A 13,325-nucleotide genomic window follows, 5' to 3' on the forward strand; every position below is an offset into this window, starting at 1 on the left:
TAGAAAATGCATGTAGAAAACACATAATGATAAGGAAAAATAAAAGGTTTTCTTTGACACATTGAGAATTCAGCACCAGAGCAATAAGATTTCTAATAATAATCATATGCTGGAAGAACTGACAGAGAATCTGTAGCTCTCTTCATACGCCACTGGAATCTGACTTTCCCTTTCTCAGTGTCCTCTACTATTCCCCTTCCCATTCCTTCCTCTCAGGTTCCAGGTTGGTAAAACTCTTTTTCCCCTAGGGCAATTCTCTTTTAATTTATTTTACACAACTGTGGCTCTTCAAGATGGAAAACTGATGCCTGAACAAAGATTTCATAAATCATATCTCTGCCTCCAAGTCCCACAGGAGGAAAGCCTAGGAAGGTTAACTACTAGAATATAGTTGATCCTCATCATTCACGAATCCATATTTGCAAATTCAACTACTTGCTAAACTTACTTATAATCCCCGAATCAACATTCATGGTACTTTCCTGGTCATTCACAGACAAGTTCAGAGCTGTGAACATTTTGTGTTGTCTATTGTGCACATTTCCAGCTGAGGTAGACAAGATAACACTCTGCCTTCTTGCTTCAGCTCTTACACTATAAACAAGTGTCTTTTTCATGGTTTATTCAGTGCCATTTTTTGCATTTTTGTTTTTTTTGTTGGTGCTTTTGTTGTTTAAAATGGCCCCTAAGTGTAGTGCTGAAATGCTGTCTAGTATTCCTAAGTGCAAACAGGATGTGATGTACCTTAGGGAGAAAATACACGTGTTAGGAAAAGCTTCGGTCAGACAAGAGTTACAGTGTTGTTGGCCAAGAGTTCAATGTTAATGAATCAACAATATATATTAAATATGGTATCTCCGAACAGAATAAAACAAAGTTATGTATTGATTGATGGAAATGTTGTGACCAAAGGGTTGCAGGATCCTAACGCTGTATTTCTCTTAGAGGAAACGATTCAATATTCACTAATTTAGTGTTCTCAGTGGCTTTACAGAATATAACTACTACGAGTAATGAGACTCACTATACTTAGATGTGCGTATAATTAAAAACCAACTTCCTCCCATCACCATTATAATCCTCTGTAATTTTAGACTGAGGAAGCAAACAAAACAAAATTTTCATTCTTGCTGTATTCAAGATGTTTTCAGAGTTTGTTCTTAAGCACTATAATCATATCCACAGTGTTTGATCTATACTTACAGGTTTCATAAAAAGTTACTACATACAAAATGTCCACCAGCAGCATTCAACTTGCTTGGACCTAAGCAATACCAAAAGAGTATTCTCTAAAAATGTTTGTCTCTTACTTAGTACTTGCCTGTTTCAAAATTGATCACATATTCCTATACTCTTTATTTTACATACTGATACAATGTAGTGTGTTATCATTTGCTATCATCATGTTTAATATTTGTCCAATTAAATACAGCTAACTTAAATAGCTCATCCTATAGAATTATAAAACTGGAATATGTAGTTTTAGATCAGCAACTCTCTTTTCCTAGAGAGTTACAGAAGCTATCAAATAGCATACCTAAAGTCAAAGTGACAAAAAACAAAGACTGAAAATGAAACTAACTCACAACAGTAATTTAAAACAATCCTTTAAAAATGTATGTCTATAATTCAAATACTATCAGTAATGTTCCCTAAGGGCAATGTATATGTAATTAAAAAGATGACTGATGAGAAATGCAAAGGCCTGATTGTTGTTACGATACCAGTACTGAAAGTCCTCATATTTACCTTCTTTAATGCTTTTACTAAATCTGCATAATCGCCAGCTTCCAGTTTGGGGTTTTTTACTAGTACTTCTACAGCCTCTAGGGCCTCTTTTCTCTCTTGCCATTTTTTTGCCTCCTGCAAGATATAATATGAGTTATTTGTAACAAAATAAGAGAGCAGAATAAAAGTCTATTTTTTGCACTCTGTTAATTCAAAGATATATAATTTTTTTAAAAAGTTATAAAACTGGCCAGGCACGGTGGCTCATATCTGTAATCCCAGCACTTTGGGAGGCTGGGGCGGGCAGATCATGAGGTCAGAAAATCAAGACCATCCTGGCTAACATGGTGAAACCCTGTCTCTACTAAAAATACAAAAAATTAGCCAGGGGTGGTGGCGGGCGCCTGTAGTCCCAGCTACTCGGGAGGCTGAGGAAGGAGAATGGCATGAACCTGGGAGGCAGAGCTGGCAGTGAGCCAAGATCACGCCACTGCACTCCAGCCAGGGCAACACAGTGAGACTCCTTCTCAAAAAAAAAAAATATTTTTTATAAATATATATATTTTATTATATATTTATATTTGCCTAGTATATATATACTTATATATAAATATATATATTTATATTTATCATCTAGTGGATAAAAGCCAGAGATGCTGCTAAACATCATACAATGCATGGGATAGCTGACAAAAAATGTCAACATGCAACTTATATTTTATTAAAGGCAATCCTTTATTTCTATATTTATTTTATAAATATATATATTTATAGATATAACAGAAGCAATTATATATTATATATAATTATATATAATATATGTTTATACGTGTTATATATTGTATATAAATATATATCTATTATATATTTTATAGATATATATTTTATAAACATATATAAATATTTTATAAACATATATAAATATATGTTATATATAATATATATTACATATATAAAAAACTGGAGGCAATCAGAACAATTGTTCACATATATAAATTTTTGTTCATATATAAAGTATTTTCATAAGATATTATAACTAAAGTAATATAATAAACAGAATGCCACAGACGTTTCATTCTCATTTTCTAGGCAAACATTAGTAAGCAGATGTCAAAAAGAAAATATTAATAGAAAGCATTTCTAGCCCACCCATCTCACAGTGGCACAATTACAGGAGAGGAATTTCTACACTGACAGCATTAAAAAGACCAGAGAAGGCCGGGTGCGGTGGCTCAAGCCTGTAATCCCAGCACTTTGGGAGGCCGAGACGGGTGGATCGCGAGGTCAGGAGATCGAGACCATCCTGGCTAACACGGCGAAACCCCGTCTCTACTAAAAAATACAAAAAACTAGCCGGGCGAGTTGGCGGGTGCCTGTAGTCCCAGCTACTTGGGAGGCTGAGGCAGGAGAATGGCAAGAACCCGGGAGGCGGAGCTTGCAGTGAGCTGAGATCCGGCCACTGCACTCCAGCCTGGGCGACAGAGCGAGACTCCGTCTCAAAAAAAAAAAAAAAAAAAAAAAAGACCAGAGAAGAACAATCACATAACCAACAACTCACTACTACAGCGGTGGTTGGGATAAGACTGTGTTTCTCAACTGGGGATGATTTTGTCTCCTAGGGAACATCTGGCAATGTTTGAAGACATTTTTGATTGTCATGACTTAGGCAGATGGTATTACTGACATCTAGTGGATAAAAGCCAGAGATGCCGCTAAGCATCATACAATGTACAGGACAGCTGACAAAAAAATGTCAGCAGTGCTAAGGTCAAGAAACCTTGGGGTAAAGTAGTGGCAGTAGAAATGGAGAAAGGGGAGAAATCTGGAGATCTTTAAAGTTAATCAGAGAGAAAATGAGAAAAAGGAAGTCAAGAATGTTCTGGTTTTATGGCAAGACATGTTTTTTTAAAAAGTGCTATAATATATATATGTATAAAGCAGTGTGGGAGCAAAGAGGAAGAAGCAACTAACTCACTCTACTAGGGAAGATATGGGGTGGAAGGGGGTGCACCAGGCAAAGGCTCAGCAGAGTGTTCTAATTCTATTCAAGTAATTATTTTACAAGAAATAAATGAAAGAAGTTTAACTATTACTTACAATTTTGTCATAAAAGTCTTTGGGAAGTTTGGAAAGGATTTCTACAGCTTCTAAAAGCTCATAAGCATCTATCTGTGGCACCTCATCACCATCATCACCACCTTCAAGGAGAAAAACAAACCTTAAAAATGGTTAAAATTGTTTTACTTATCAGTTATATCAGTCCTTTCACAATCCTGATGAAATTTTAATAGAGAAGGGACCAGAGTTATTAAAGCTACTTGCAACTTATATTTTATTAAAGGCAATCCTACAAAATATGCCTAATGAACACAGATTCTTGTGGCAGTGCCAGTTCTGGTTAATTTTTGCAGAAACCAGTGTTTAAAATTGGCTTACCTCCTTCAGCATCTCCACCAGCAGACTGTTGTTGTTCCAATTTAGCTTCTAGCTCTTGTTGGGAACGAAGAAATCGAGTAGGTCTAGGAGCACTTGTTGGCAGTTTGACCCATTCTTCTTCTAGTTCTTTCAACTGCAAATATCATATAATATTTTAAATAACATCTGCATCTCCACCATTAGTTTAACATACTTAATACTTACATTTATTGACATATCAGGACCCATTTCTTTCTTTTTTTTTTTTTTTTGGAGACAGAGTCTTACTTTGTCACCCAGGCTGAAGTGTGGTGGCATGATCTTGGCTCACTGCAACCTCCACCTCTTGGGTTCAAGCATTTCTCGTGCCTCAGTCTCTCTAGTGGCTGGGATTACTCGAGTGGCTGGGATTACAGGGGTGCACTACCACATCCGGCTAATTTTTGTATTTTTAATAGAGATGAGGTTTCACTATGTTGGCCAGGCTGGTCTTGAACTGCTAACCTAAGGTGATCCTCCTGCCTTAGCCTCCCAAAATGCTGGGAATACAGGTGTGAGCCACCGTGCCTGGCCTCCAATTTCTTATTTATGTGGCTCTACCAGGGCAAACAAGAAAAGATTCATTCATTCATCGAGAGACAGGGTCTCAACTCTGTTGCACAGGCTGGACAATTTTGGCTCACTGCAGCCTCCACCTCCCCAGGTTCAGGTGATCCTCCCACCTAAGCTTCACGAGTAGCTAGGACTACAGGCTGTGCCACCACGCCCGGCTAATTTTTTTTATTATTTATAGAGATAGGATTTGCCATGTTGCCCAGGCTGGTCTCGAACTCCTGGGCTCAAGTGATCTGTCTGCCTGGGCCTGCCAAAGTGCTGGGATTATAAGTGTGAACCACTGCACCAGTAGAAGAAAATATATAATTAAATTATATTTCTTTTACAGCACAAGTCAAACCAACTTGAATTTACTATAAGGAAGACGTATGTCTAAGCACTAAGAAAGAACAGTAAGTCCCACTTTTTAAGACACTCTCATTAGTTCATTAATTCAGATACATTTACATCATCAGAAGAGTCTCCAAAACCAATTGTAATAAAAAGCCAGGAAGAATGTACTTCACATAGATAGTAAGTTCTGCCACCCAACAGAATTGCAGAGAAAGTTAAGTTATGCTCAGAAAAGCTGACTTCAAAATTAAGAATGAAAAATAACAATAATTATTATTTTTTTTTGAGGCGGAGTCTCACTCTGTCGCCCAGGCTGGAGTGCAGTGGCCGGATCTCGGCTCACTGCAAACTCCGCCTCCCGGGTTCACGCCATTCTCCTGCCTCAGCCTCCCGAGTAGCCGGGACTACAGGCGCCCGCAACCTCGCCTGGCTAGTTTTTTGTATTTTTTAGTAGAGATGGGGTTTCACCGTGTTAGCCAGGATGGTTTCGATCTCCTGACCTCGTGATCCGCCTGTCTCGGCCTCCCAAAGTGCTGGGATTACAGGCTTGAGCCACCGCGCCCGGCCGAAAAATAATTATTTTTAAGGACAGAATATCAAGAACGATAGGCAGAAAATATTTTCATATTAACCTTATGCAAAAGCAACCAGAAAACTTTTTGTCTCACCTGAACAGAATTTATATTTTGTAATGGGGGTCTCAGAGCATCTCGAATCCATCTGTAAATCTCCACAGCAATCAGTTTGGCTTCATCTCGAACAGCCTTCTCTCGAGACTCAAAGAGTTTTGGCAACACTTTGATAATTGGCTTAAGTAAGATGATTTTGGAACCAAATTCACTACAAGTAAAAAATTGGGGAAAAACTGTCAACATGCAATGCGATTAAGTAAAACATTAGCTTTTCTTCATTCAAACATAGTTTCATATCTATATAATTAGAAGAATTACATAAGTTCAGTTTTTTCAAGGCAACAAAAGGAACTCATAACCACTTACCTACTAAGGTGTTGTTCTTCCAAGAATATTACTTAATGTGTAGGGCCCAAAATAATATTACCATTTTAAAACAAACTTTCTAGGTAAGAAGACTAGGAATAATTAAAACCTATAAAGGATCAACATGTGTAATACTTTTTTTTTTTTTTTTTTTGAGATGGCATTTTGCTCATTGCCCAGGTTAGAGTGGTATGGCGTGATTGCGGCTCACTGCAACCTCTACCTCCCGAGTTCAGGTGATTCTCCTGTCCCAGTCTCCCAAGTAGCTGGGATTACAGGCGTGTGCCACCACACCCAACTAATTTTTGTATTTTTAGTAGAGATGGGTTTCACCATGTTGGCCAGGCTGGTCTCGAACTCCTGACCTCATGTGATCCACCCACCTTGGCCTCCTAAAGTGCTGGGATTACAGCTGTGAGCCACCATGCCCAGTCTAATACCGCAAATATATATATATATACATACAAAGCTTACAAATATAAACTAGTTTATAAATATTTAGATGAAAGAAGTCTACTTTTAATAAACCTTTAATAGCTCCTATAATTAAAGTGATTCATTTACCTAGATAGATCACAAATCCTGGCAGTATTTTGTTCCTGACTTTGTGGCTATCACACTATAACTCTGGGCATCTTAAATCTTTCACTGCGTCAGTTTTTTATGGGGAAAATCGTTGCATTTTGACTTCTTTCAAAAAGCATATTTCGCCGGGCGCAGTGGCTCACACCTGTAATCTCAGCATTTTGGGATGCCGAGGCGGGTAGATCACCCGGGGTCAGAAGTTCAAGGCCAGCCTGGCCAATATGGGGAAACCCCGTCCCTATAAAAACACAAAAATTAGCCAGGCATGATGGTGGGCGCCTGTAACCCCAGTTACTTGGGAGGCTGAGGTGGAAGAATCACCTGAAACCGGGAGGTAGAGGTTGCAGTGTGCCAAGATGGCGCCACTGCACTCCAGCCTGGGCAACAGAGTAAGGCTCCATCTCAAAAAAAGAAAAAAAGCGTATTTAACCTTACATATCTGTCATAGATTACATTTCCATGTTCCCAGCTGGCCAATTTTAGCTATCTAATATCACTATTAACATTTCTGGGCCGGGCGCGGTGGCTCAAGCCTGTAATCCCAGCACTTTGGGAGGCCGAGGCGGGCGGATCACAAGGTCAGGAGATCGAGACCATCCTGGCTAACATGGTGAAACCCCGTCTCTACTAAAAAATACAAAAAACTAGCCGGGCGAGGTGGTGGGCGCCTGTAGTCCCAGCTACTCGGGAGGCTGAGGCAGGAGAATGGCATGAACCCGGGAGGCGGAGCTTGCAGTGAGCTGAGATCTGGCCACTGCACTCCAGCCCGGGCGACACAGCAAGACTCCATCTCAAAAAAAAAAAAAAAAACATTTCTGAGTATCAAATTCTAGAGCAGAAGAGATTTATTTATGAAAGAACACTGAAATTCTGTATGAGTAGTAGGACCCAAATGTATTATTTTTCTATTATCTAATGTGCACAAATTTATCTCATGTGAGCAAATGCAACAAAATTACTCAGTAATAGCTACTAGTGTACTCCAGCGATTTTTTTTTCTTGGTTTTTGTTTTTAATTTTTTGGAGATAGGGTCTCACTATGTCATCCAGGCTGAAATGCAGTGGTGTGATCACAGCTCACTGCAGCCTTGACCTCCCCTGCTCAAGCTGTTCTCCAGACTCAATGCCCCAAGCAGTTGAGACTATAGAGGTGCACCACCATGCCCAGCTAATTTTTTTTTTGTATTTTTTGCAGAGACGGGGTTTCTCCTTGTTGTCCAGGCTGGTCTTGAACTCCTGGGCTCAGGCAATCTGCCTGCCTCAGCCTCCCAACCCAAAGTGCTGCGACAATACAGGAACGAGCCACTGCTCCTGGCCTTAATCATTATTATTATTATTATTATTGAGATAGTTTCTTACTCTGTTACCCAGGCTGGAGTACAGTGGCACAATCATAGCTCACTGCAGCGTCACCCCCTGGACTCAAGTAATTTTCTTGCCTCCTGAGGAGGTGGGACTACAGGCGCAATAAAAAAAGAATTTTTAATAAGATACCTGGCTATGCAATATAGTTTAAGTATAAATATCATAAGAATAACCTACATAATCTCTAAGATTTCTTTTAAAATGCCTTTATATTTGGCTCAGCCGATTAAAGAAAAAATGAGAAATTATAGTGGCAATAAACCATTTTGTTTTAGTGATATTTAACATGGTGCCTGAAGAACCTAACATTTGAGATTTCTTAAATCTTCCTATATATTATCACTGTTTCATCTGACTCTTTTTTCCTTACAGGCCTACTTCTGTAAGGAAAAAAAAGATGGAGCAAGTCCACATGGAAAACAGACACCTTAATAAAACAAAACCTAATTTTGATACTAAACATATCACTATAGAAAACACAAAAGGGTACTAGAAACCTGTTTTAGGTACCACAAATATTTCTGGTCACCTGAAGCTCTCACTAACAAAGCTTTAGCAAGCTCTGGAACCCAGGATCAAGCAGTTTGGCCTCAGGGTTCTTGAGGGTCCCAGAGAGCTACCTAGTTAAACTATAGATTCCGAAATGCTTTAGGACAAATAAAGAACCACACAGGGATGGGATACATAACAACATCTATGAGGAAAACATGAGATATACCTAACTTGTTATTATCCTACCCTTATTTTCCCAGTTTAGCTAAAAAATGAAATAACCAGAATACACAGCACTCCAGACTAGAAACTTATAATTTAAATGTAGAAGATTATAGGCCAGGTGCGATTGCTCACATCTGTAATCCCGGCACTTTGGGAGGCCGAGGTGGGATCACTTGATGCCAGGAGTTCCAGACCAGCCTGAACAACATGGTGAAACCCCACCTCTATTAAAAATACAAAAATTAGCTGGGCATGGTGGTGCTCACCTGTAGTCCCAGCTACTCAGGAGGCTTGAGGCACAAGAATCACTTGAACCCAGGGGCGGAGGGTGCAGTGAGCTGAGATCGCACCACTGTACTCCAGTCTGGGTGACAGGGCGAGACCTTGTCTCAAAAAACAAAACAAAACAAAAACACCAAAGATTATAGTATATTTTTTAAATTCAGACACCACTAAGGACATAAAAGATTTATTGATATAAGTACAGTTCTGATAACTAAGACAAGTCACTAAATTTCTAAGACAATAGAATGAGCATACTGTTACTACTCAGAAAAACATCTGCTTGCTATACCATAATCGGCTAGAAACAAGGAAACTTCATTCACGTAAGAATCTAAGCAAGTCAAATTTTATAAAAGTACATTATGAACAAAGCAAAAATAATATTAAAGACCTATAAATCAAAAATCGTTCAACAAAATTCAAGAGTTTTTATACTTTCACAGAAGATAAACACCAAAGGAAACATTTTTCTCCAAGATGTAGGTCATACACAAAATCACGAGAGGTGAGGTGGATGATCTTCATTCTGTGAGGGTTTCACTATAGCCGCTTTCTAAAATATCTCATATAGACAGTACTTGGGGACAGGATATCAGATTAGAAGAACTGCCAAATCTGAACAAACTAGTGATCTGTCTAATTCAGATTTCCACAGCAAATTACAGCCGCTTGTTCCTGAAAGAGATCCTATTCATGAAAAATTTCATGGCCAAACAACAAGGAAGTCTAGGGTTGAAAAGAATTTACTACATAAGAGTAAATGTGGCCGGGCGCGGTGGCTCAAGCCTGTAATCCCAGCGCTTTGGGAGGCCGAGACGGCGGATCATGAGGTCAGGAGATCGAGACCATCCTGGCTAATACGGTGAAACCCCGTCTCTACTAAAAAATACAAAAAACTAGCCGGGCGACGAGGCGGGCGCCTGTAGTCCCAGCTACTCGGGAGGCTGAGACAGGAGAATGGCGGGAACCCGGGAGGCGGAGCTTGCAGTGAGCTGAGAGCTGGCCACTGCACTCCAGCCTGGGCGGCAGAGCAAGACTCCGTCTCAAAAAAAAAAAAAAAAAAAAAAAAAAAAAAGAGTAAATGTTACTTTTCTATTTGCTTTCACTGTGCTTCTCTTTAAAGGCACAGAGCATTTGCTTCTACTTTACTAAAAAGGCACCTAAATAAAGGTTTGCTTTAGTCCATAAACTGTATCTTTAGCCAACATCTCAAAGTATAGACTTCGAAAGTCTATACTTAAGATAACAAGAGAAAAGAGCTGCTTAAATACCCTGAGGAGTTTTCCAACAAAAGGCCAGTACTTTTTTTTTTGCAGTGCTTTTCCACCAAAAGGCCAATTTTTTAAATGTATTTATTTATATATTTTTGAGTCTTGCTCTGTCGCCCAGGCTGTAGTGCAGTGGCGTGATCTCGGGTCACTGCAACCTCTGTCTCCCAGGTTCAAGCGATTCTCCTGCTGCAGCCTTCCCAGTAGCTAGAATTATAGGCACGCGCCACCATGCCCAGCTAATTTTTTTGTATTTTTAGTAGAGACAGGTTTCACCATGTTGGCCAGGCTGGTCTCAAACTCCCGACCTTGAGATCTGCTGCCTCAGCCTCCCAAAGTGCTGGGATTACAGGAGTGAGCCACTGAGCCTGGCCATTATTTATTTTTTAAAGAGACAGGGTCTTGCTCTCTCACCCAGGCTGAATTGCAGTGGCATAATCACAGCTCAGTGCAGCCTAGAACTTCTAGACTCAAGGAATCCTCCCTACCTCAACAACTTTTTTTTTTTTTTTTTGAGACGGAGTCTCGTTCTGTCGCCCAGGCTGGAGTGCAGTGGCGCAATCTCGGCTCACTGCAAGCTCTGCCTCCCGGGTTCTTGCCATTCTCCTGCCTCAGCCTCCCAAGTAGCTGGGACTACAGGGGCCCACCACCACGCCCAGCTAACTTTTGGTATTTTTAGTGGAGACGGGATTTCACCGTGTTAGCCAGGATGGTCTCGATCTCCTGACCTTGTGATCCACCCACCTCAGCCTCCCAAAGTGGTGGGATTACAGGTGTGAGCCACCGCACCCGGCCCTCAGTTTCTTTTTTATAGTGGCAGGGTCTCGCCATCTTGCCCAGGCTGGTCTTAAGCTCCTGGCCCCAAGTGAACCTCCTAACTTGGCCTTCCAAAGTGCTTGGATTACAGGCATGAGCCACTGCCCTCAGTTGAAAAGCCCAATTCTTAATCTGGTAACAGGTCAGAAATCTCTATTCATCTTCATTAGAAAGGGATGCAGATAAAATAACTATACAACACACTTGAAGGCTAAAATTAGTCACACTTGGGGAATGACTTTCCTTGCTCAGGTCACTTTTCTTGCTTGTTTTGGCATGCTAAGTCAAATTCTGCAGTTTCCATTTCTGTTTAAACCAGGAATCCAAACTCAACTGAGATACTCTAGTTCAGGGGTCCCTAACCCCTGGGCTGTGGAGCAGTACAGTGGTCTGTTAGGAACCAGACACAGAGCAGGAGGTGAACAGCTGCCAAGCAAGCATGACCAACTGAGCTCTGCCTCCTGTCAGATCAGCAGAGCATTAAGGTTCTCATATGAGTGTGAACCCTACTGCGAACTGCACACGTGAGGGATGTGCATACTCCTTTTGAGGTGGAACCGTTTCATCTCAAAACCATCCCCCATCCGCAACACATAATTCTTCCATGGAAAAACTGTCTTCCATGAAACGGGTCCCTGGTGCCAAAAAGGTTGGGGACCACTGCTCTAGTTAACAGAACTAAAACAAAGTCTTACCTTAAGGCTTTCCTCAGTGTCTCTACACAGGCCACTATGATCTTGGGATTCTTATTGTCCAAGCCTTTCAAGAGCTCTTCTTGCACAGCCTCTCCTTTCTCAATCTCTATGTACATAAGACAGATCTCTATGCCCAGCTCCTTGGCTTTGGCTTTAGGTTGGTTGAATACTTTACTTACAACACCTGACACAACTTCTCCTGTGGTTCTGTAACATATTATAAAGAACAAAGACCCCACTTTAGTAGTAAGAATTGGAAAATGGTCATGGAAAGGGGGTGTACAAATACTTTTACAAATGCTAGAAATACAGTAAACGAGTCTTTAATTTTTAAATTTATGTTCAAGAATATTTTAAAAACTTATGTTAACCATAAAATTTTAAGACATGTCATAGCAGACATAGTAACAGTTTATAAATGTAGAACATTCAAACAAAAAAGTAAAGATCCCTTGATATTCCACCACCCAGAGAAAACTTCTTTCAACTTTTTGATATCCCTCCTTCCAGACCTTTCTCTAAGTGTGTGTGGATATGGACATACAAATATATTTTACAAAAGTAGGGTTACAGAATGCTTGGTTTTATTTTTATTTATTTGTTTGTTTGTTTGTTTTTTAAAGAGATAGGTTCAGTCGGGTGCAGTGGCTCATGCCTGTAATCCCAGCACTTTGGGAGGTTGAGACGGGCGGATCACCTGAGGTCAGGAGTTCAAGACCAGCCTGACCAAAATGGTGAAACCTCGTCTCTACTAAAAATACAAAATTACCCAGGTGTGGTGGCGCATGCCTGTAATCCCAGCTACTCAGGAGGCTGAGGCAGGAGAATCGCTTGAACCCGGGAGGTGGAGGTTGTGGTGAGCCAAGATCGCGTCATTGCACTCCAGCCTGGGCAACAAGTGCAAAACTCTGTCTCAAAAAAAAAAAAAAAAAAAAAGAGAGAGAGGGTCTTGTGCTGTCACCCAGTTGGAGTGCAGTGGTGGGATTATAGCTCATTGTAACCTTAAACTCCTGGGCTCAAGCAATCTTCCTGCCTCAGCCTCCTGAGTAGCTAGGACTATAGGCACATGCCACTGCATCTGGGCAAAATTTTTTTTAAGTCGTTTTTAACACTTTTTAGGAAAAGAGGATTTCTTCACAGAGGGAATGGATATGTACCTTTAATAACAAAAGACTACTCTTGACTCCTTAATAAGACTTTACAATAACTTTACTGCTTTGAATCTCTTCTAAATGAAATGAAACCTATACTACTGGGAATTAGAAGAACTGAGTGGGTTGAGATTACATGCAGTATTTATCAAAAAATAGCTTCTGGTATCAGAAGAGAAATTAAAAAGTGATAGTTTTGCTAATGGTAAAGAAAACCCATGATGCCAGTTAACCAAATTGTTGAATTAATGATGATCTTTACTGGTATAATCTTTGAAGTTAAGTCAAGTATGTATTTCTTGTGCAATCAAGTCAAGTGTTTCAACTTTTTTTTCATATGGAGGGTTCCTTTCA

The 13,325-nt window shown here is 40.1% G+C and overlaps 1 protein-coding gene across 4 annotated transcripts in view; it reads right to left on the reverse strand.

The window, feature by feature from the left end:
* CKAP5 (cytoskeleton associated protein 5) overlaps positions 1–13,325 on the reverse strand; it is a 102,891-nt gene that overhangs the window by 64,720 nt on the left and 24,846 nt on the right. For all 4 annotated transcript variants that reach the window (XM_010371086.2, XM_030917771.1, XM_030917772.1 and 1 more), the window contains exons 4-8: positions 11,821–12,027; positions 5,760–5,931; positions 4,165–4,297; positions 3,826–3,926; positions 1,750–1,863 (exon numbers count right to left, since the gene is read on the reverse strand). In XM_010371086.2, coding sequence (XP_010369388.2) covers positions 1,750–1,863; positions 3,826–3,926; positions 4,165–4,297; positions 5,760–5,931; positions 11,821–12,027 — 727 coding nt within the window. The remainder of the gene's footprint in view (positions 1–1,749; positions 1,864–3,825; positions 3,927–4,164; positions 4,298–5,759; positions 5,932–11,820; positions 12,028–13,325) is intronic.

Source organism: Rhinopithecus roxellana, chromosome 15, assembly GCF_007565055.1.
Source record: "Rhinopithecus roxellana isolate Shanxi Qingling chromosome 15, ASM756505v1, whole genome shotgun sequence".
NCBI classification, from domain to species: Eukaryota; Metazoa; Chordata; class Mammalia; order Primates; family Cercopithecidae; genus Rhinopithecus; species Rhinopithecus roxellana.